Here is a 21,550-nt window from a genome sequence, read left to right as displayed (position 1 = left end):
AGCTGAGCGGGGAGCCTGACATGGGGCTCGCTCTCACGACCCTGAGATCATGACTTGAGCTGAAATCAAGAGTCGGAGGCTTAACCAACTGAGCCACCTAGGTGTCCCTGTTATTATAGGTAGTATTTATTAAGTTTTACTTATGTAACTCTCTTTGAAGAAATAAAACTTATCCTACAAATCTCGTGTATCTTCAGACAAAATTATACATTCTGATTTACATTTACTTGAAATTAATGGGGAAAAAATCAGGGTTCCAAGGAAGAATGAATGTGAAATGGTATAGAGCATGCGCGAAGACCAAGCTCTTCTGACCTGGTAGCAAGACTGCATTTGGCGTGGCAGCCGCAGCTGGGACTACGACTTGGTTGACTTTGCTGTCGTCCATTGGATCTATTTGTTTTTTGCGATTTCCACACTTGTGCATTAAAAGGCAACATGATGGAAACCTCACCCAGAATCCTCTAGTTCTTTAGAGAGGACACTAATTCCTGCCATTCCTCCTGGGATGCCATATCAGTTTTGATTCACTATCTTTTTCATGGAGGAGATTCATTTCAGAGCATTCTCCTTGATGTCTACACTGTGGTAGTCTTACCCTAAGCCAAGGAACCAATATGAGGTTGTGCAACTACCAAGCATGCCTAGTTCCATTATATATTTGGGGTCTAGGGAAATGGCCTCCAAAGGGGGCCACAGACCCCTAATACCCTAGCAGAGGCCCATGGTGATGATTAGTGTCGTTAGGTGTTAATGTCTACTAAGACCCTGTCCACAATCATCCAAATGCTTGATTATTCCTCAGAGTTCAGTTACCCTTTGGTGAAGGACTGGGAGATCAGGGCCACATATACTTGTGTGGTGTTGCAGGGGGCTGGGGACACAGTCTTGCCTTTAACCAGTGGGCTTGGAAACCAAGGACTTGGGGTCATGTCCCCTCAGCCTCCTGGTCATCCATCCTTGACTTCTTTCGATTGTATCAGTTGAGCAGTCTCTTGTTGGCTACCCATCTCTTTTGCCCCGAGGAATGCAGTAATTAATAGGGTTTTGAGTTAATTCCCTTGAATGTTCATTTTCACTGGGAGAAGTCTTCCATATTTGGGGGAAAGAGTCCACATGAGTACTTCTTGGCCCAAGGGACAGCCAGTTGTCCACCAGAGTTTCATTCTCCCCTTACGTAGTGCGGAATGTAACTGAGAAGGTCGTTGCCCAGCCTGGAACTACATTTCCCAGCATCCTTGTGTGGAAGTGACACCATGTGACATCACTTCCAGGCCAAGGAGGTTTAAAGGTAAATGTTCTTATCCAGTCAGCTGTTCCCTGTCTGCTACTTTGTTTATGCCTAGGTCAACCCTGGAACACAAAGGTTGAAGGCAGAGCCACTGTTGGCAGGGCTCCTGAATAACCACAGAAGCAGATCCAACACCCTTCTAACATTATACCCATTAGTAAGCAACAAGTCATCTCTAGTAATGGTAGGTAATTGAGGGGCGCCTGGGTGGCTCAGTCGGTTAAGTGTCTGACTCTGGATTTCGTCTCAGGTCATGATTTCAGGGTCAAAAGATTGAGCCCTGCATTGGGTTCTGTGCTGAGCATGGTGCCTGCTTGAGATTCTCTCTCTCCCTCTGCTGCTCCCTGCCCCTATTCATGTACATTCTCTCTCTCTCAAAAAAAAAAAAAAAAAATACGGTAGGTAGGCAATTGAAATGTAGGTATTTGCTAAAGCAGCCAGAGTTACCCTAATACATGCTATGCTCTCTCTCCATTCTATATCAAATCTACATAAAATAAAATAGTTTCTGTAGGAACAGATTTTTACCAGATTTGGAGCTGTGTGATGGTCTGATTTGGAGTATAGGTTATGTCATATATAAAGGTCATCTGTGGGGGCGCCTGGGTGGCTCAGTGGGTTAAGCGTCTGCCTTCAGCTCAGGTCATGGTCTCAGGGTCCTGGGATCAAGCCCCTCCCCCAAGTTAGGCTCCCTGCTCAGCGAGAAGTCTGCTTCTCCCTCGCCCTCTGCCCCTCCCCACCACTTGTGTGTTCTCTCTCTACTCTCTGTCTCTCTCAAATAAATAAATAAAATCTTAAAAAAAAAAAAAAAAGTTATTTGTGAGGGCCAGGGATGTTTTTCAGAGCTGGGCAGATATTCACAACTGCAAATGAAGTATAATAAAAGACAATGTTAATACAATCAACACATACTTTCTCTGTCCTTAGCTTCTTAGTATAAGCAGTCATATAGGTCCTTGTATTGGGTACATCTTATGTACCTCAGGTTCTCTGGCCTTGCTTACCTGGGGGTCTCTCCACCCTCCCACCACAGAGTTAGAGGAAATGCTCCCCTTGTTTATGCATTTGTGTGTGTATCCGTTTCCTATTGCTGCTGTAACAAGTTACCACGAACCTGCTAGTTTAAAACAATGTAAATTTATTTTCTTACAGTTCTGGAGGTCAGCAGTCTGAAATGAGACTCACACGGCTAAGACCAAGGTGTCATCAGCACTGGTTCCTCCAGAAGGTTCCAAGGATGAATCCATTCCATGCGTCTCCTGGCTCCTGGAGGTGGCCTGCATGCCTTGGCCTGTGGCCCCTTCCCAACATCACTGCAGCCTCTGACTTCTGTCACATCTTCTGCTGACTCCAGTCTCATGCCTCCATCTTATAAGGACACATGATTACACTGGATGCACGTGGATGATCTCAAAATCCTCTGTGTAATCACATCTGCAAAATTTCTTCTGCCATACAAGGTAACACAGGTCCTGGGGAGTAGGCTGTGGCCATCTCTCAGCCTGCCACAGTGTGGGGTATGGCTTCCATGTGGCTTTGAAAGGCGCCAGATGACATGGAAATGGGAGGGGACTGACTCCCCACATAGGGGGCTGTTCAGCTGATGGGAAACAGGAGACAGGACCAACCTAGGAAGTGTCTTGTCTTCCTTCTCTTTTGGAGGGCTGTTCTGAGGCAGGATTTCCCTCTCTAACCTGTGTAGAGACATCCCACGGGGCCCCACTCCTGCCGAGCAACTGCACGTCTCCTGGTGGCTCACAGGAAGACGCGGCTGACATGGCAATACATGGCTTGGCCTCGCTCCCATCCTTCACTGTCTCTCCCTTATCCTCCCTGTCCTGGTGCTGCACTTCGCAGAGCACTGGCAGTTAATCTCTGCCCTGGGCTCTCGTCTCTGGGGAGTCTCAGCTGGGCTGGCCCCCAAATCGAAAGTTACAATTTACTCTTCCACTTGTTTAAGAATTAATTGCTGAGGAGCGCCTGGGTGGCTCAGTCGGTTAAGGATCCAACTCTTGGTTTCGGCTCAGGCCATGATCTCAGGGTCTTGGGATTGAGTCCTGCCTTGGGCTCTGCGCTCAGTGGGGAGTCTGCGTGAGGACTCTCCCTCTCCCTCTGCCCCTCCCCCCACTTGCACATGCTCTCTAAAATAAATCTTTAAAAAAAAATACTGAGTATCCACCATGTTCAGACATGGTCTGGTTAAGGATGACAATACTAAATACAAAAAGATTTCTGCTCTCATAGAGACTACCTTTTTTTCTTTTTTCAGATTTTATTCACTTATTTATTTAGAGAGGTCATGAGCAGGGGGAGAAGGAGAGGGAGAGAGAGAATCCTAAGCAGGCTCCATGCTCGGTACGGAGTCTGACACGGGGCTCGATCTTATGACCCTGACACCAGGACCTGAGCTGAAATCAAGAGTCAGATGCTTAACTGACTGAGCCACTCAGGTGCCCCTGAGATTACCTTCTAATTGAGGAAGACCTATAATAAGCAATTAAAAAAATACTATTTAGTGCTACTTACAACATGGTGATGCAGTGAAGTCTAGTTATTTTGTATTTGGTGGTGAGGAAAAGCCTTTCTGGAGAGGTGACATTTAAGTTGCGGCCCGGATGACAGAGCCATTTGTGCGGAATCAGGGGAAGGAAAATTGGGCGTAATGGCAGGCATCAGTTTGCAATCGATGTGCTTCTCACATGGATGGTTCTAGATAGCACGCTCTGGTGGCATGGCCGCAGAAATTGACTTTTAAAAAATTCATGATTCTCCCAAGCAACAGAAAGGGCAGATGGTTTAAAATACAGAATAAACATATTAAACATAAACATAAAGCAGGAGCTCTCTACTAACCAAGAAACGGAGCTTTCACTCTGCCGTGAAGGGATGTATTTTATTTTAGAAGTTAGATGTCTTCTGTGTTTTAAGTTCAGCCTCCTTTAAGAGAAAAGACCGTGAAACTAGAAGTTATGAGTCTTTTAGCTTCCTCACCCGTGTGAGAGATAACTTGGGTTATAAACCCATTTCCTTCTATCTCCAACTTGTTTTCGTCTTTGATGACCCGCTGATATTTGCATCCTAGTACTTTCTGCTTCGCCGCCTTTCAGATGCTTTTGCAGCTGCATTCGCGTCTCAGCTCAGTGTGTATGTAGCATAAAGGAGATGCCCTGAGCTTTGGCATCAGAGGACACAACATTTCTTTAGATTTTCTCTTAGGTATTAAATGTGTTTGGTGACATCGTAGGAGGTATTTTTAAAAATTTGTAATTGGTCGCTGCTGCCATATAGAAATGCAGTTGGTTTTTAAAACACTGTCCTTTTATCTAGTGATCTTGCTCCATTCACTCATCAGTTCTAACAGAAAATCCAGCACGATCAGTTGTTAAACTAAGGGCTTCATCACATCAGCTGTCAAGAGTGACAGTTTTGGGTTTTTTTTGAAGATTTTATTTAGTTCAGAGAGAGAGCACGTGTGAGCGAGCGCAAGTATGGCGGCAGGGTGGGGGGAGGAGCAGAGGGAGAAACAGACCCCCCCCCCCCCCCCGCTGAGCAGGGAGCGTGATGCCATGTGGGGCTGGATCCCAGGACCCTGGGATCATGACCTCATCCAAAGGCAGACGCTTCACCGACTGAGCCACCCAGGTGCCCCCGTTGTGACAGTTTTAAATCTCATCCATTCCTCCTCCTTTTATTCATTTTTTGGCTCCCTGGCATGGCTGGAACCTCCTCAGGGGGACCCCATATCTCTGTCCCCTTTGGCATCAGCTGAGTTGTGTTGCAGGTTGGGGGCTGGAATCATTTGCACGCTCACAATTTGCATGTCTGGTGGTGGACGCTGGGAGGACTTAGAGAGCTGAGGGTTGGCACAGCTGGGACCCTTCTGGCATCTGTGTCTACCTAGCTTCTCCACACGGTCTCTCTGGCACGGTGGCCGCAGGGCTCCAAAAGTGCGTGTCCCGAGAGCCTCACAAATGCTCTACTGTCCCCTCTATGACCTAGCTTTGGGCGTCATGTGGTAACCCTCTTGTCACACTCTAGTTGTTAGGAGGAGAGGAGAATTAGACTCCACCTTTTCGTGGGAGGATTGTCAAAGAAATTTGCGGCTATGTTCAAAGGCACCCCAGTTGACCCACTGGCCCAAATGCTTTACATGTGTCCTTCCCACATTTCTGAAATCTAGCTGAGCACATGATGCCAGTCCCATGGTTGGGACTCCGTTCCACTAACTGGGAATCCTTCCCCCTGGGTTCTTGGAGATATCCTGAGTCATCCTCCTTTTCCCACAAATGCCACAGACTTGTGACTATTCTGTGCCCCCATTTTCCCCTTGTGAATGATAGTCTCTGCAGCAGTTAGCTTCTGGAGGACGGGAAACTTGTCTCCATTGCACACAGATCTTCCAGTCAAGTGTTAATGAGCCATACTTGATGAACTACACCCAAGAGCCTCATTCAGACCAGAACTTGATCTCCATGACAAGATCATGGGCCTCAAGATGCCTTACTAAGACTTTGATGGGTCTGGAGAGGGCGGGAGTGTAGTTTGCATAGAGCTCGTGGCTGGAGTAATCTGAAGACAGTACCCACGCGTTGAGGTTGAGAAGACAAATCAGTTGGGGGATGGTACCTGCAGGGCTTGGCTAGCTCTGCATGGCTTCTTCGCTAGTCCTTTCAGCACGGTGGCCTCAGGTGGCTGAGATTTCTGTCATGCCAGCTCAGAGTTCCTAAGGCGTGTGTCCCAAGAGAAAGAGCAGGTAAAGATGCGTCACCTTTTATGACCTGGCTTTGCAAGCTATGTGGTATCCCTTCTACCACATTCTATTTATTAGAAGTGGAGTCACTATGGCTGGCCCATATTCATGGGGATGAGACTTCACCTTTTTATGGGAGGGGTTTTCAAGAAGTTGTAACTTTTTAAAAAAGATTTTGAAAGAGCGAGCTCAAGCAGGGGGAGTGGCAGAGGGGGAAGCAGAAGCAGGCTACCCACCAAGCAGGGAGCCTGACTTGGGGCTCGATCCCAAGACCCTGGGATCATGACCTGAGCCAAAGGCAGACCCTTAACCGATGGAGCCCCCCGGGGTGCCCCAGTTGTAACATTTCTTAAAACCACCACACACAGTTGCAGGGGACGCTGGGGAAGGGATTCTGTAGCTTAGCATCCCCCGCAAGCTAAAACGTGGGGGAATTCTGTTATACAAGGCGAAAGGGAAATAAGGACAAAGGGTAAAAGGGCGGATCACTGGGGGACGGGTAGCAGCCTCTGCCGCAGGCAGTTTTGCAGAGAGATGAAAATCTAAGCCAGGTTGTCACAGATGAAGAGCCATGAACAGGGAGAAAGATTATTTCCGGCAAGAGAAGATTCTGAGGGGACACCTGGGAAAGGGACTGAGGTGGGTGTCTGTGTCTGTTGACATTAGAAGTATGCAATCAGGGGAAGTTGGTGGGGGGTGGTGGTAAGCTAAGGGCATGGCCATGTAAAAGAAAACAGAGAAAGTGGTTGGATTTTTGGATAGCTTTATGAGGGTAGGATGATGTCAATCAAACTTGGATATGAATTCTCTGTCCACTGTAGTTTTGTTATTTTTCAGCCAAGCGTGGTTAGATTGTAAAAAGGCCACAATTCTACAACCTGTTGAGTGACTTTGAGGCAACGTCCATCAAGATACGGAATCTGTTTCCCCACGTCTTGGCTCTGGTCTGGCATTGGGTCTGGCTTTGGCCAATAGAATATGGCAGACTTAACCAATGTGCCAGTTTTGAACCTAAATCTTGAGAGGCCTTGCCTGTACCTACTAGTTTTTGCAAGACCTTGCGAAATGCCATGAATCAGCCAAGGCTAGCTAACTGGAGCACGAGAGATCACATGGAGCAGAGCTCTGCCTTCTCATCTGAGGCTCCAGACAGATGAGAAAGACAAGGCATGATCAACAAAGTTGACCTGGATACAGTTGAACTTAGTCATGAATGAGATTAGCAGGGAGACTGCCCCGCTCAGATGACCTAGAGAATCATGACCCAAGTAAGTTCTTGTTGTTTTAGCCATCGCGTTCTGGAGTTACTTGTTACACAGCAAAGCTATTGGAGCAAGTTAAATAATTTGCTTTCTAAATCTCAATATCCTCGATGTAAAAATAGGTTGGCTAGACCTACTCCTTAGTTACTGGGAGGACACAATGCCAGGAGGGTGCGAATGCATCTTGCACCAAGCCTGAAACATATGTTCTGAGCAAATGGTAACTAACACCATTGATCACATCAGAGAGAGATGGTCAAGGGGAAAACAACGGGAGTGTAAGAAGGATGTACTTAGAAATCCCCGTTCTGCTCATTTTTGCCTCATGGATTTCTTTCAGTGATCTGTTCTACTCGCATGTGCTCACACAACATCACAAATCTTCATTTTTTGGCTCCACATTCTCCTTTGTTTTTTTAATTTAAGTTCAATTCACATTGTGTTTTATTAGTTTCAGAGGTAGAGTTTAGTGATTCATCAGTTGCATATAACACCCCGTGCTCATTATACCAAGTGCTCTCCTTAATGCCCATCACCGTGTGACCCCAGCCCCCCACCCACTCCCCTCTAGCGACACTACCACGTTTGCCTTTGAAAACTCTCTCCCTCGCACTCTTGTTTTCTGGACCCCTTCAACCCGTATGCAGATGGCCCAATTACTATTGCTGTTACAGTCAACTGATTTCATATATTTATATCTTTTACTCCCAACTAGGCTCTAAGCAACTTAAGACAGTTCTTCAACCGTCTTCGCAAACCCCACTGACATAGTGTGGATAGTGTGTGTGTTTCTAATCCAAATAAGATTTTAGTAAATTAAAGTCAACTATGTTATGGTTGATGATCATTGGGGTCATCTTATTTCTAATCAAGAGGCCTATTGCATTTCTTCAATGTCAAGTCAGTAAGTAAACTTATGGAGAACAGTTCCCTCAAGAGATCAGAGTTACCAGAATTACTCATTTTCTTTTCTGGCAGGTCATGAGGGAACGATGAGAACCCTGATCTGGCAACTAATTCCCACCAAGTAAATGTCTGGATGCCTCAGGGGTAGGAGGCCCTGTTTATGTCTCAAATTGCTAATCAACTGTAATCCTGTTATTACTTGGAAACGAAATCTTTGGGAAAACTAAAGATAGGAGCAGATTATATACTTTGCAAACCTCTTTACTTTTCCCACAGTAACTAACTTTCCCCCACACAAAGTGCTTAAAGCTTTCTGAGTGTCTTTTTACTTCCTTTGAGGTTTTCTTATAAATAGAATGCAATTTCTTATTGAACGGTTTACTGGTATGTCCTTTCCGTGTGGTGGGCAGGGCCAAGCTTTCGGGAGCCAACCCCGCATCCCATCCAACTCCACGTTCAGTGATGTCACCTTGGAGCTTGGAATTAGCGCTGGTGGAAATATGGACACCGTGGAAATCAGCCAGCACTACACAGCAGGACTGTTCCCCCCTGCAGAGCCCGCTGATAGACATTCCCAGCACATCCCTGCCAAAGCTCCAGGTACCTGGGAGTTACAGCTCACGCCTTCTTGAGTGCAGATGCTAGCTTTCACCAGGAAACATCAGAGTCCCTTTCCTTGCTGCTGGGCAGAACACCCTAAGTCGGGATAAGATGGGGACAGAATGAAAGCCAAGATCTGTGCTGAGTAGGGAAGAGTGGTAGGAGACAAGGTGAGAGGCAGGCGGGACAGAGGACACTGCGCTATAGTAGAGGTTGATATTTTGGTGGGACAGAGTTATAGGAGAGCTTTTAGTAGGAAAGATACAGGTGGATTTAGATTTTATGAAAATCCCTCCATGTGTCTGGTTTGTCAACAGCATATACGGGAGGGGGGGTGCAGGGGAGGGCGCCAGAGGCGGTAAAGCACAGAGGCCAGTGGGGCTAGGACAGGGGAGCCATGGCATGGCTTCTGACCTTTGTCCTAACACCTTTTTCATACCCGTGCTAGTGCCACTTCTGGAACCATCTCCTAGGAAAAATCTGTTACCCTCTGCCATATTGTACGACCAACTCAAGACCCACCACTCCTTCCCCTAGAGTTCTCCCGGCCATCCCAGTCCCATCTCTGCCTGCTTTGGGCAGGCATGAGGCTGGATTTCCTGGGACTTGTGAGGGGAAGACAGTGTTTCTGTCCTGGAGAGGCTTTTGTCGATATGATGATCAAGTTGAAGTGAGAGGTGATGCTGAGCCAGTCTGTGTTGATGAGAAAATGCAGGGAGGGAAGGGAATCCCAGAGCTCATTCAAAATAGCGGACAAGAAATGCTTAAAGCAACAATCTCAAAACTGGGGACTATCTTCCTTATATAATATGGGGAAGCAAAATCCTAATTATAATGGACAATTGTGATACTGTTCTATGGTTTTGCAAAATGTTACCATAGGGGAAACCAGGTGAAGGGTATGTGGGTCTCCCGGTATGTGCTGTCGCAACTTCTGAACCCGTAGTATTTCTAAATAAAACATTAAAACAATGCAGCTGTGGGCGTATAAGGCCTGTGTGTAGAGAGATCTAGTTCCTGGCTTTGGTGCTGCTACGATGCCTCCCTCTGCCTCCTTCTTCATATGTAACTGGGGGGAGAGAGGCGGCCTCCTGGGGTACAAGTCACAGAGGGAATCCTGGGTGGTGAGCAGTGGAAGAGGCCCTTTGGCCAATTTCCCTCTGGGCTAGAAATGAAAACAAAGACAACAGCAGAACATGGAGTCGAGCTCACCTACATTCTCATCACCTGCGGCCACAGGTGCTCAGCTGTACTTCCGGTCCCCGTGGAGCCGGTGGTGGAGAACACTCTGGACACAAGCAGCGGTGGGATTCAGCAGGAAGAGAAAGGGACATCCGGGGGACTGGTGCCACTCACGTCCCAGGTGAGACCCCATATCTTGTTTTTTTGGGTAAATCTGTGGCTGAAAGCCTACCTGTGTATTCTCCCCAGCGAGCATGGCTGCGAGCAGGTGGTTGTAGGACCATGATTTCACCATTAGGCAGGTTTTGGGGCTATGAGACCATTTGACATAAACAGACATTTCAAGGCCTTAGATTTCTGGATTTCACCGACTCTTGGCTTTCACCGTCTCTGCTTCCTTGGAGTCGTGCGGCGCGTCCACTGTAAGACCTGGCCATCAACTTCTGTAACACGCAGCTTAGACACTGAGGCCAAAAGCGTTAAAACCAAACCGACAACAAAAACCCCAAGCCCGTAATGTATTTCAGGTCCCCCTACTCAAGAAAACACACTGCAGGATAGCTAATATCTTTTATTGTCAGACTTTCTCTGAGCCAACACACAATGATTTCGCGGGGCTGTCCCGGAGAGATAAGGCAATTTCTTTTTCTTTGTGGGCAGACTTAGTTGGCCTAAGTCTTTACAACTTTTCCATATAAAAATAAAAGTCCAGGACCACATCATTTTTCTTCTGGTCATAAACACGGATTTATTTACAGGCACCTGTTGGACTATCCTTATAAACTTGGGATAAAATGTATTTTCTTAAAGCCTCGGCATTTACACCGTCAGGGTCCTTCCAAGACTCGCTCACACGTTACACCCTTGGGGATCGAAGCTCCTTTCCGCCGTACCCAGCGTGGCCATGTGGTCATCTACCTGGAGCGGTACAAACTCACCTTCAAAGAAATTTTTTTTTTAACTTAAATCTTTTAGAAACTAAAGACTCCAAAATGACTTCATATCGTTCTAAAAACAGCATTGGAGTCAGAGTGGTTTATAAATACCATTATCTGTAGGGGCTGCAGATCTGTTTATAATACAGCAGACACAGAGCGCAGACTCTGCTACACGGAAAACAAAACGGAGCCAAAACGTGGTTTTCGAAATACAGCGAAGACAGGAAAATCCAGGATTCTGGTCTGTTAATAAAACCACCTTATAAAGTAACGACTGAAGACTACAACTCTGAACTATTAAAATATACAGACTGTTTACACCATTGCACATCCTTTTTTCCCTTTGCTTTTAATGCTCATGAGACCGTGATTAAAGTGATGAGTTTTGAGCACTGCGTGCACAGGCAAGCACAGAGACGGGAAAGATGAGACAAGAAGTTAATCTACGTCCACGAGGCAGGCTGCCAGCAGCACTCCGACTAAAATGTCCCGTCCCCTTGTGCTCCCTCTGTCCATCCCCCCCTCCCCGCTCCCTCACCTTCCCTCAAACTAGGGAAATCAGGCTGGGAGGTTAGTGCAGAATTGATGGATAAACACCCCCCCCCAAAGCTTTGTAAGTCTCCCCCAAGATGGGGGGGAGGGGGCATCTCCCTTCAGTAGCACAGTTAAGGTCAGTTAGTGTTGGGTCCACACGTTAAGGCACTTCTGGCTGCTTTGGCGGGGGTGGGGGTGGGTAGGGGTTTTGTCCTCTCTCTTTTAAGGCATGTGTCATCTAAAAGTAGTAAAGCTTTCAAAACAGGGCTGACTGTTAAGGCTGGCAGCTTAATACAGGGTCACGGAAGTTGAGAGGGCGGAAGGACCCTCGGAGACACCTCCCTCCGCCGAGGGGCTTCCAGAAGGCGGGGGCAGCTCGGCCCTGGCTCTGCGCGCAGGCGACCGAGGCCAGAGGGCAGCACGTCCGGATGCTGAAGACACGGCGACTCCCTCCCACCTTCACCTGGAGCTGCCCTGGCTGCTCACGGAGCGCGATGTGCTGTAGCGTTTCTTCACGATCATGCTGATGTAGGCTTTCATGAGCTTGGCCACGTCCACCACCTGCCAGGGGGGAGCAGAGCGGGCGCCACGTGAGTGGGAACTCAGGGAGGGGAAGGGATGCCGAGGGGACCCACGGCCCCGCTGCTGTCCCAGACCCAATGATGAGCGGGCCGGGGAAGCGAGGCTTTTCTTGACACGGTGGGCACCACCCGGTGGTTCTTTCACACGAAAACGACAATTCTGCCTGATGTACACTTGTCAGATGTTTACACATTAAAAAAAAGGCCCACCTGAGGACACTGTTGGTACCCTGAGGGCTGGGATTCCTATCCCCACTAAAAATACTGGGGAACCCCCAAGCCCACGATCACAGCTGGTAAACACTGGCTCATCAGTGTTGTCCCCGCCCCATGATGCAGCTGCATAACAGAGCGGGGGGCGGGCTGTCCCTCCTCATGCTGGCCCCCCTCCCTCTTATGGTGCCCTAATTGCCTTCCTTTTCCCTCATCTCTCCTCCCTCCTAATCCCACCCCACGTCAGTTGGCACAATTACGATCATTACATCAGGAACCATCAAAGAACCCCACGGTGACTCCCTGTCTATGGGAGTCATTTAAGCCTGGGACCCTCCAGCCAAAGGTCCCGCCTCTTGCACATCCCTGCTCCCCTCCTGTTAGCCTAGTCCGAGCCCAGACCGCAGCCTCGGTGAGACTCTCCTCCGGCCTCCTGGCCGCCTCTCCGTGACATACACCGACAGCGAAGCTGGCGGGTCATTCATTTCCATTTTCCACATCTGCCTGCCAGCTAAGTGAAGCCCTCAATAGGCTTCTTGATTTGTCATGATGATGGTTACATTTTAAGCAGATGGCACAGACATTTAGAGGCTTTTTTTGGTGATTTTGTGAGCGAGACTTAGCTACGCCCAGGCCGGTCATGCCCCTCGCTCCCTCCAGCTGCGGTTCTCTGCCGTCATCCTCTGCTGATTGGCACAAGGCTTCCTGCCAAACTATGTATATTCTGGACGTCTACATCATTTCCTTTCCTCCATGGGTAAGACCCACTGGCAGAATGGAACCAAATTCCTTGGCTGCAAAGGCAGAGAAGAAATTTGGGAGGTCTCCGTTTTGGCCCCCAGGGAACCTGCTGCGGGGGCGGGACCGCCATGCTGTATTTTCATAGATCTTAAAGCAAAACTGTCAAAATTACTCAAGGCATCAGGAAATGGGGCATCGTTTCTCTCTTTTGTCAAGGCCACCAATGATTTCTCCTTGGCTTGTCTCTTACCTCGCTGGTTTCAAAGAGCAGCTCCCTCTCGTCGACCACGATTTTGTACGTGTTTGCCAGCGGCGCCCCGAAAGACAGGATGTGCTCGTACTGGAAGACTTCTAACGGTCTTCCCTCCCCACGCTTGTAGACAGACACAGCATCCGCGCTGACGCCCAACCAGAGGTCCTGGGGGAAGCCGCCTTCCTTGCACTGTGGACAAGAGTCAGATCATCAAGCAGTAAGAAACGGAGAACGCGGGAGAGGCGGACTCAAGCACTCTGGGCGATCACAATGCATTCAACACCTGTTTGTGCCCGGGGAACTGAAATAGGACATGAGGTCTCCCCTTGGAGGTCTGGATTGATTTCTGACTGGTTGACCCACACTGGGCATTTGGAAAGCCCAAGTGGTGAATCCTAACATTGTGCTTGGACTCCATCTGTTGATAACCTTACTCCGGGGGTAAGTTGACAATGGCTCTCCCAGGCAACCCAGCAGGCCGAGCCAGTCTCCTGTCCCTAGCTCTGCCTCTGATCCTTTTTTTTTGGATCATTATTCTTCCAATACAAAATCTAGGATCTGAGGAAAATTCTCCAAATCACTCTATGTTGAGCAGGATTCTTGACGAGGGGCAGCAATGACTCCTGTGGGTACAGAGCTAACAGGAATGTCACTGGTTTAAGGACAGGCTTCCCTGCATGGACTGGTGTTGGGAAACCAGAGCCCCGATTCAGGGACGAGAAGCGGGTACTAACAGAAGGGATGAACATTAGTGACACCGAGAAGAGGAGATGTTGTACAAAGCATCTGATTGATACCTAAAAACAAACCTAACTGATCAACCAAGCAACCCAACATAGCATCCCCTGAAAAGCCATGAAGGAATCTTAGAATATAATCAATATTTAGATTTTTATAGAACCTCATTTAAAAGTCGCCAGATACCAAACACGCTGAATGGGACTGTGAGAGCTGAAAGCTCACCTAGACCAGGGGCTGGCAAACTTACCTGTTAAGGAACAGGGAGTCAATAGTTTAGGTGTCGTGGGCCACAGGGTCTCTGTCACAGCTATGCAATGCTGCCACATTCGTGGGAAAGCAGCCAGAGGAGACAGAGACGGGAAGGAATATTGCTGTGTTCCAATACATCGTGATAAAAGAAGGCAGGTGGGACAGGGCACACAGATTGCCAAGCTCTGATCTAGAGTCCTGCTAAGATTCCCTTTCGGTAAGTGGTTTACTTCAGGGGCACCTGGGCGGCTCAGTCGATTAAGTGTCTACCTTCGGCTCAGGTCATGATCCCAGGGTGCTGGGACTGAGCCCCGCATCGGGCTTCTTGCTCAGCGGGGAGCCTGCTTTTCCCTCTGCTTGTTCTGACAGATGAATAAATAAAATCTTTAAAAACAAATAAATAAATGGTCTACTTAAAAAAAGGGGGTATGGAATCAGTATGGGTTACTGCCAGGGGCTAAATCCCATTTGTGAAACAAATTCTTCCCTGCAAACAGATATTCATGGAGAAAAAACCAAATGTAAAATCCTAGTTGACCCTTGAACGACATGGGTTTGAACTGTGTGGGGATTTTTTCTTAATACAGTAGAGGGCTGTAATGTATTTTCTCTTCTTTACGATTCTCTCAATATTCTTTTCTCTAGTCCCATTATAAAAATACAGTATGTATATAAAGTGTAACATACAAAATACGTGTTAAATCGACTGTTTATGTTATTGGTAAGGCTTTTGGTAAATAGCGGGCTATTCATAGTTACACTTTAGGTGGTCAAAAGTTATTCACAGATTTTCAACTGCACAGGGTTGGCACCCCAACCCCCGCATTCTTCAAGGGTCAACTGTATCCAAAGTTTCTAATTTCATGTACATAATTCTAAAAAAAATTTGTTTTAAGTTTTAAATGCTGATTTTTACCAGCACTTGATGGTTGGATCGATCTGTAGCTTCCATAAGAAAGAACAGAAGTTATTTAAAACTAGGTGACCTCTTATTTTCCATTCACTCCTACTACCGTGAAAGCATTTACTATCAGGCGAGGAAAACACTTTTGGTGGATGAAAGGGTGTGTTAACGGTAAAGCATGGAGGGGAGGGTTGCTCTAACAGAAGAGGGTGAGAGAGCAAAGTCTCAGTCTTGCCCCCGCCCTATGTACTCAGCCCCAGCCACACTGACGTGTGCTCTCAGGCCCACCAATCTGAGAAGCAGCTGTCAGTCCTCACCTCCACATCGAAGAGCGTTGACCCATAGCCCGGCCACTCCTTGATCAAGGCCATGTACTTGGTCATGGCCTGTTCCTGGCCCATTCCCTGCAGTTTCTTCCATTTGTCAATGATGCTGGCCCGAGCCGAGGAGACTTCCTCCTTGATCCACATGTCCAGCATCTGTTCCTCCTCGACCTTCTGCCGGACGACGGAGCCTGTCCGGAAGCTGCGCCTCAGCGTCCCCTCCAGGAAGCTCGTCCGCCTCTTCTCCAGCCGCTCGCAGGGGGTGAAGCTCTTGGTGGACTGGCTGATGCGGGCCTTCAGTCTCTGCAGGGAGTAGATGTCCTCGAGGGGTGGCACGGAGGCGTGCAGCGAGTAGTCCCCCTGCAGGTACTGGAGACGCAGGGCCGCCAGAACCTGCAGGTTCTCTTCGGGGGCTGGGTAGTGGCCGCGGATAACCGCTTCGTGCGCCTGAAAGGAGGCGGGCAGCTGCGTTAGGGGTGCGTGACCCGAAATCCACCAGGCTTACCCTCCAATGTCACCTTCCCTGAAAACCATACCCTCCCCGCTTTTTGCTGCTTGAAATCTCTCCCAAGCACAGACGGCATCTCACACATATTTCATCCCTTACTGTCTCTCTCCTCCCAGCTAGAACAGGTCTTGGCACAGGACCTCAGACAGCATGTGTCGTGGTTTTGTTCCAGGGACACATGAAGGAGCAGCCGCCCTGGGCATGTTGGGAAATGGACCGCCATGCAAACCCCCCCCGCATCAACCCCTAACTCAGGAGGAGTGTGAACAGGTTTCAACCCTGTTCCCAAGCAGAGGAATCCGTTTCTGAAAGTTCCTTCTACCTGTTCAAACATAAACGCGAATTCCACGCTGTCTTTCGGCACATTGTCTGTGTCCAGGAAGCAGTAAAGTTTGAAGTAGAATTTCCAGGGCAGGTCCCCCACCTCTGATGTGGCAGCCAGCCTACGGACAGAAGGCAAGGGAGGTTCAGAAAGCAAAAGGAAAAATGGCCTTTCGGTGCCACAAGGAGTTGACTTTAGAGGACTTATTCCTTACTAACTGCTTTTAGCCAGAAGTGAAAATCATGCTTTTATTTTGGTCTCACTTTAAGACAACGAACAGGCAGCCTTCAATTACACTGTGCTAACGATTTTCTACGGGCCCCAGTCAAATTAGTACCAGCTAAACATTATGCTGACTCCATAGAAAGAAAAGAAACAAAGACTCTCCTTCATTCCCTTTACCAACCCTCAAATTAACGAAAATATTTGCAAAAATCGACACGAATATTCCTGTTCCATATAAACACAGCTTCCATAATATCTTTTGTGCTACTGACGGGATAAGAAAGTCCTAGATCAAACACTACAGGCCTGAGAGATATAAGAATGCAGTCTGAAGAGTGTATGAGTTTGCTTGTGTCTGCTGGCCCAGTTTCGAAGCCAGTGACAAGTGAAAAGTCTAGAATCAGGAAATTCCAAGGCAGTGTGTACAACAGGGAACTGAGCGAATGGGGTAAAGGAACAATGGCGAACTGAATCTTATTGGAGACAGGGGCTTTATCTAGGAATCAAGAAAAACAGGCAGCAAGAGGAGATGACAAGTTAAACATGCTTCAACACAGATAAAAGAATAGGAAATGAAATGCACACTGAAGCTGTGAACAAATGGAAATTCAGATCCTCAGCTCTCACTCTTAATTTCTTTATCCCGTCTGCCGGCACCTCAGGGGGAAGGAACTCACTTTTCAAACTTTGCTAACACGTCCGCTACGATGGTCCGGCTTTCAATGGCTTTATCGACACTTCCGTTGTACTCAAATAAGGCAAACATGTTCCTGCTGTCCTCCATGGCCAGGCCTCGGATCAGCTTCTCCACCACCTGCAAGATACGCCCCGAGGTTTTCAGCTTCCAGCACGTGGTTCTGGAATGTGCCTTCAGTGGAACCCCGAGGGAGCTGCTGGCATGCGAGGGTCCAAGCAGGTCCCCCCCAAACCTGTCATGTGTGGTCACCCAGAATTCCAAAAGTGCTGCTTTTCCATTGTTCTACAGAAACCAGATTTCTGTTGTCTTTGTTAGAAAGAAAGAAAGAAAGAAAGAAAGAAAGAAAGAAAGAAAGAAAGAAAAGAAAGAAAGAAAGAAAGAAAAAAAGAAAAGAACACAGAGCATTTTGCCCACTGATAGAGACAGATGCCGGGCAAAGTTCTCGCAAACCCACACTAGTAGGAAAAGTGCAAAAAAACTGAAGCCCTCTCTTTCATCTGATACATTTCTCAACTTCCAAGAAACAATGGCTTCCACTGACGTTTCCTCCTTCCCACACCATAAGCTTTTCTGGGTTTTATTGCCCTACGCCTTTTAGCCAATTGGTTTTAGAATGCTAAATTTCAAGTAAGGGAAAAAAAAAAAAAGGAAGAAGAAGAAAATGCGCTCGTCTGACCCATCCCTGTAGATGTTTGTGTGGCAAACAGAGACCCTTTACCCCAGAGCTGCCACGACAAGCCCACGCCACAGCGGGCACGCCGAGTCGGGTACTGATCTCTGCCAGCTACGCACCTGCTTCTTGCATGAGCAGGATTAGGTCTCAGCTGAATTTTTGTGTTTCTGCTCATCTCTGACACATTTTTCTCTCTTCATACGTGAGTTTGGTTGTAGGCTACAGCTTGTGTACTGACTTGCTGTGTGAGGCACGTCACGACTGCCTTTTCAAACGGTAGCCCCCCGACCATGTATGCCCTTCCCAACCTCGGCGCATCGGCCGCGAGGTATCGGACAGAGCGCGACGCAGGGCTTTCTCCCTCACCTCCCCGGCCGTCGTGTGGGAGTTGATGGTGATCTTGCAGGAGCCTCCCCCGTGGCAGTACACCGTGGACGTCATCTCCTGCCTGTGGATCAGGGCCTCTATTTCATCTCGGGAAGGCACAAACTCTCTGCATTTGGTTTTCTTGAGAGATTCATAAATGAAGAGGGAGTATTTTTCCATCTCGGTTCCTGGAAACTGTTCCCGTATCCTAGGAGACAAACACTTCACTGTTAATTGCTAGACTGAGGCTGGCTAGCGTCCGGGAGCCGCCGGGGCTGCTTTCAGCACCGTGCCGACCGAGGCACCGAGGGGGCCCCCTGTGGTGCAGAGCAAACACCAGCCACTTTCTGTGCAGGTTTTGTTTAAATGCAAATAATTAAAAAGTAAAAACAAATCGCAGCGAGCCAGTGCTGGATGGGAGCAGCTTTGCCGCCAGCTGACCACTGCAGCGCTGCTGAGGGTCCTGTCTCCTCCTGCTGGATGAAAACCGTTTCTCCGCAGTTCATCAGAGTCCGAAACAGAATGTCTCTGCCTGCTGGATCCGGATCAGAATATCCAGCCCCCCTCCCCCCGGCCTCATTTATTCAGGTGGTGGTAATTAAGCAGACTGCACATCTTAGACGTTAGGACACTACACCGAAGGGCTCCCGGTCCCTACAACAGCCTTGTGTGGCTTGGCTGAGAGAGGACGATGCCGACCCTGAGTCCGCTTGTCTCAGGGACCCGCAGGTGTGACCCAGACGTCCCCGACTGCACTAGGCGGCTTCCGTTTCCGGTCCTCCTCCCCTGAGCCACAACCCCGCAGAGCAGCGGCGTGAGGCCCCTACCTTCTCAGGTGGAAGCGGAGGTACTTGAGGATGCCGCGGCTGGGCAGGAGGGTGCAGCTCAGACACGTGAGGATCTGCCAGCTGCACAGGTTGCCCGCGCTGCCCGGCTGCGGCACTTTGTTGGTCTGCTTGATGAGCTGACAGTACAGCTCGTCTCGCAGAGGCCGGAGGTCGTGCCCCGTCTGCAGGATGCCCTGGATTATGGGGATGGGGTCAGACATGGATTCCAGCTGCTGGAGGGAATTGAAGATCTTGATGGCTTCATCCTGAAGGGTGGTGTAGCCTTTGTCTTTGAGCACTAGGAGTAGGACACACAGAGGTCGTTACACGAGGGGTCTGGACGCGCTGGAATCTAAGCAGCACACGCGCACGAGGGGAGTGAGTGGGGACAGACGGCGGCTTCAGGACGCGTGCTCGCCACGGTCCCTGAACCTCTGACTCAGGTGAACGATGCTGCCGAAACACAGAGGTGGGCCAGTTCGGCTGTTCTGTTACGTGATTGAACGATTTTACCCTATAAAATGCTTGCTGAAGAAGTTGGCCTATTGCCAAACAGGTTCCCGATTTGTCACGGAAGACTTTCAGGATCGGGTTGTCTAGCACATTCAGGCAACTCGGAGTTCGCAGGGAGGCCTGGCATTTCCTGCCTCCCTTTAAAGTCGTTCTTTCAGTCACCGATCCCTGCATCACCACAAACAACGATGCTAACACGACCGAGCTAAGGAGTGACCCGGAGAACAGAATGCGGTGTCCGCCGCGGGGGGTGGCTGGGGCTGGGCACTCACAGTTCAGGTTTATGTCTCCGTAGGGCAGGGGCAGCAGCGGGGAGTGCAGGGGGTGGTGCGTGTGGCGGAGGATGGGGTTCCGCTTGTAAATCTGCTCCACGACATCGGAGTTCAGGCAGTTCTCCTTGAAAACAGAAGGCCCGGTAAAGCAAGCAAGCTTATCCAAAACGTGTGTACAAGAACAAAAGCATCTGTATTTTTTTTTTTTAATTTTTTCTTTTTTAGAGAGAGCATGAGTAGGTGGGGAGGGGCAGAGGGAGCGAACCTCAAGCTGATTCCATGCCCAGAGCGGAGCCAACATTGGGGCTCGATCTCATAACCCTGAGATCATGATCTGAGCTGAAATCAAGAGAGTAGCAACTTAACCGACTGAGGCACCCAGGCGCCCCAGCATCTGTGTTCTCACACATGAACATTTTCCAGAGTCTAAAGCATCCATGAGATGCTAGAGAATCTAACAGTAATAATTTCAAGCATGGAGGAACCTGGGTGGTTGGTTAAGTGTCCTACTCTTGATCTCAGCTCAGCTCTTGAGCTCAGGGTTGTGGTTCAAGCCCTGTGTTGGGTTCCATGCTGGGCATGCAGCCTGCTAAAAAAAATAATTTCGGGGAGCCTGGGTGGCTCAGTCGGTTAAGCATCGGTCTCTTGGTTTCGGCTCAGGTCATGATCTCAAAGTTGTGAGCTCGACCCCAGAGTCTGGCTCCGGACTCAGTGGGGAGTCTGCTGCTTCTCCCTCTCCCTCTGCCACTCCCTCTGCCCACGCACTCTCTCTCTCTCTCAAATAAATCTTTAAAAAAAAATTTCAAGCATGAAGATACCCACAAATCTGTTTTTGAAGACAAATCACAAATACGTATTTTTCTCACACACAGCTCATTCTCTTCATTCCATGTGTATATGTTTTCCCATATTATTAAAAATATTTTCCCCTAGAGATTATATATACTTCAAAAAATTAAAGTTCTTTCGCTATTTAGGCATCAAACATTTAGCCAAACCATGTATTTTTATCTACAATTCGCTTAAAAAATACATTGTTTTCATTCTTTAATTGATCTTCTATATTTTCTCTATACCTGAAAATTATACATGTTGATATGTTATTAGAGAGACATGCCTGCCTTCTCTTTCCTGAAATTTAAGAGATCCCTTCGTAAAAATTCATCATGTACTTATGATCCTAAAATGTTAACTTGGGATTCGAAAAAGGCAAAGTTCCTTTTAGAACATTAAATAAACAGAAGAGTTGGAAGAGAGGCAATGAATCATTCTATCGTGGTAATTTCCACTATGAAACTTTTTTAATAACACCCAATTGAAAGCCAGGAGAAAAAAAAACCTTTAATTATTTCAACAATTTTGTATGGACTTAATTAGGGCAACCTAATTTTTTAAAGAGGACTGTTTCATATTTGGAAAATTCTATTACTCTTTTAATGACAGATTTCAAATTAGAGTACATAAGAATAGATAAGACACAGCTTTGAAGACAAAGTTCAGCTGATGTATTTTCACCCCTTTCTCAAAAGAAAACTTCAAAAAAACTTGTTTTAATGTTAAAAATGAAATTGCTAGTATTTAGTATCCTGGGTTTCATGGAATGCTTTGCAGAGTCCTGGAGAATAAGTGACTTGGTGGAATTTCACTCCAAATACCCAGAAAACACAGCACTTTGGAAT

The 21,550-nt window shown here is 48.0% G+C and overlaps 2 protein-coding genes across 5 annotated transcripts in view; one reads left to right on the top strand and one right to left on the bottom strand.

Moving 5' to 3' along the window:
* Positions 1-21,550, top strand: part of LOC148108879 (uncharacterized) — a 50,335-nt gene that overhangs the window by 11,923 nt on the left and 16,862 nt on the right. For both annotated transcript variants that reach the window (XM_087867969.1, XM_087867970.1), the window contains exons 2-4: positions 2,444-2,751; positions 8,620-8,809; positions 10,049-10,172. In XM_087867969.1, coding sequence (XP_087724095.1) covers positions 2,686-2,751; positions 8,620-8,809; positions 10,049-10,172 — 380 coding nt within the window. In that variant the 5' untranslated portion in view covers positions 2,444-2,685. The remainder of the gene's footprint in view (positions 1-2,443; positions 2,752-8,619; positions 8,810-10,048; positions 10,173-21,550) is intronic.
* Positions 10,549-21,550, bottom strand: part of MYO10 (myosin X) — a 206,828-nt gene continuing 195,826 nt past the window's right edge. For all 3 annotated transcript variants that reach the window (XM_087867966.1, XM_087867967.1, XM_087867968.1), the window contains 8 exons: positions 19,872-19,995; positions 19,087-19,384; positions 18,260-18,467; positions 17,201-17,337; positions 16,299-16,419; positions 15,463-15,915; positions 13,249-13,440; positions 10,549-12,024 (listed from right to left, as the gene is read on the bottom strand). In XM_087867966.1, the coding sequence (XP_087724092.1) occupies positions 11,923-12,024; positions 13,249-13,440; positions 15,463-15,915; positions 16,299-16,419; positions 17,201-17,337; positions 18,260-18,467; positions 19,087-19,384; positions 19,872-19,995 (1,635 nt within the window). In that variant the 3' untranslated portion in view covers positions 10,549-11,922. The remainder of the gene's footprint in view (positions 12,025-13,248; positions 13,441-15,462; positions 15,916-16,298; positions 16,420-17,200; positions 17,338-18,259; positions 18,468-19,086; positions 19,385-19,871; positions 19,996-21,550) is intronic.

The sequence above is a fragment of the Ursus americanus genome, chromosome 15 (assembly GCF_024610735.1).
Source record: "Ursus americanus isolate L20-20 chromosome 15, mUrsAme1.1.p, whole genome shotgun sequence".
Lineage (NCBI taxonomy): Eukaryota > Metazoa > Chordata > Mammalia > Carnivora > Ursidae > Ursus > Ursus americanus.
This window is presented reverse-complemented; position numbering and strand designations above follow the sequence as displayed.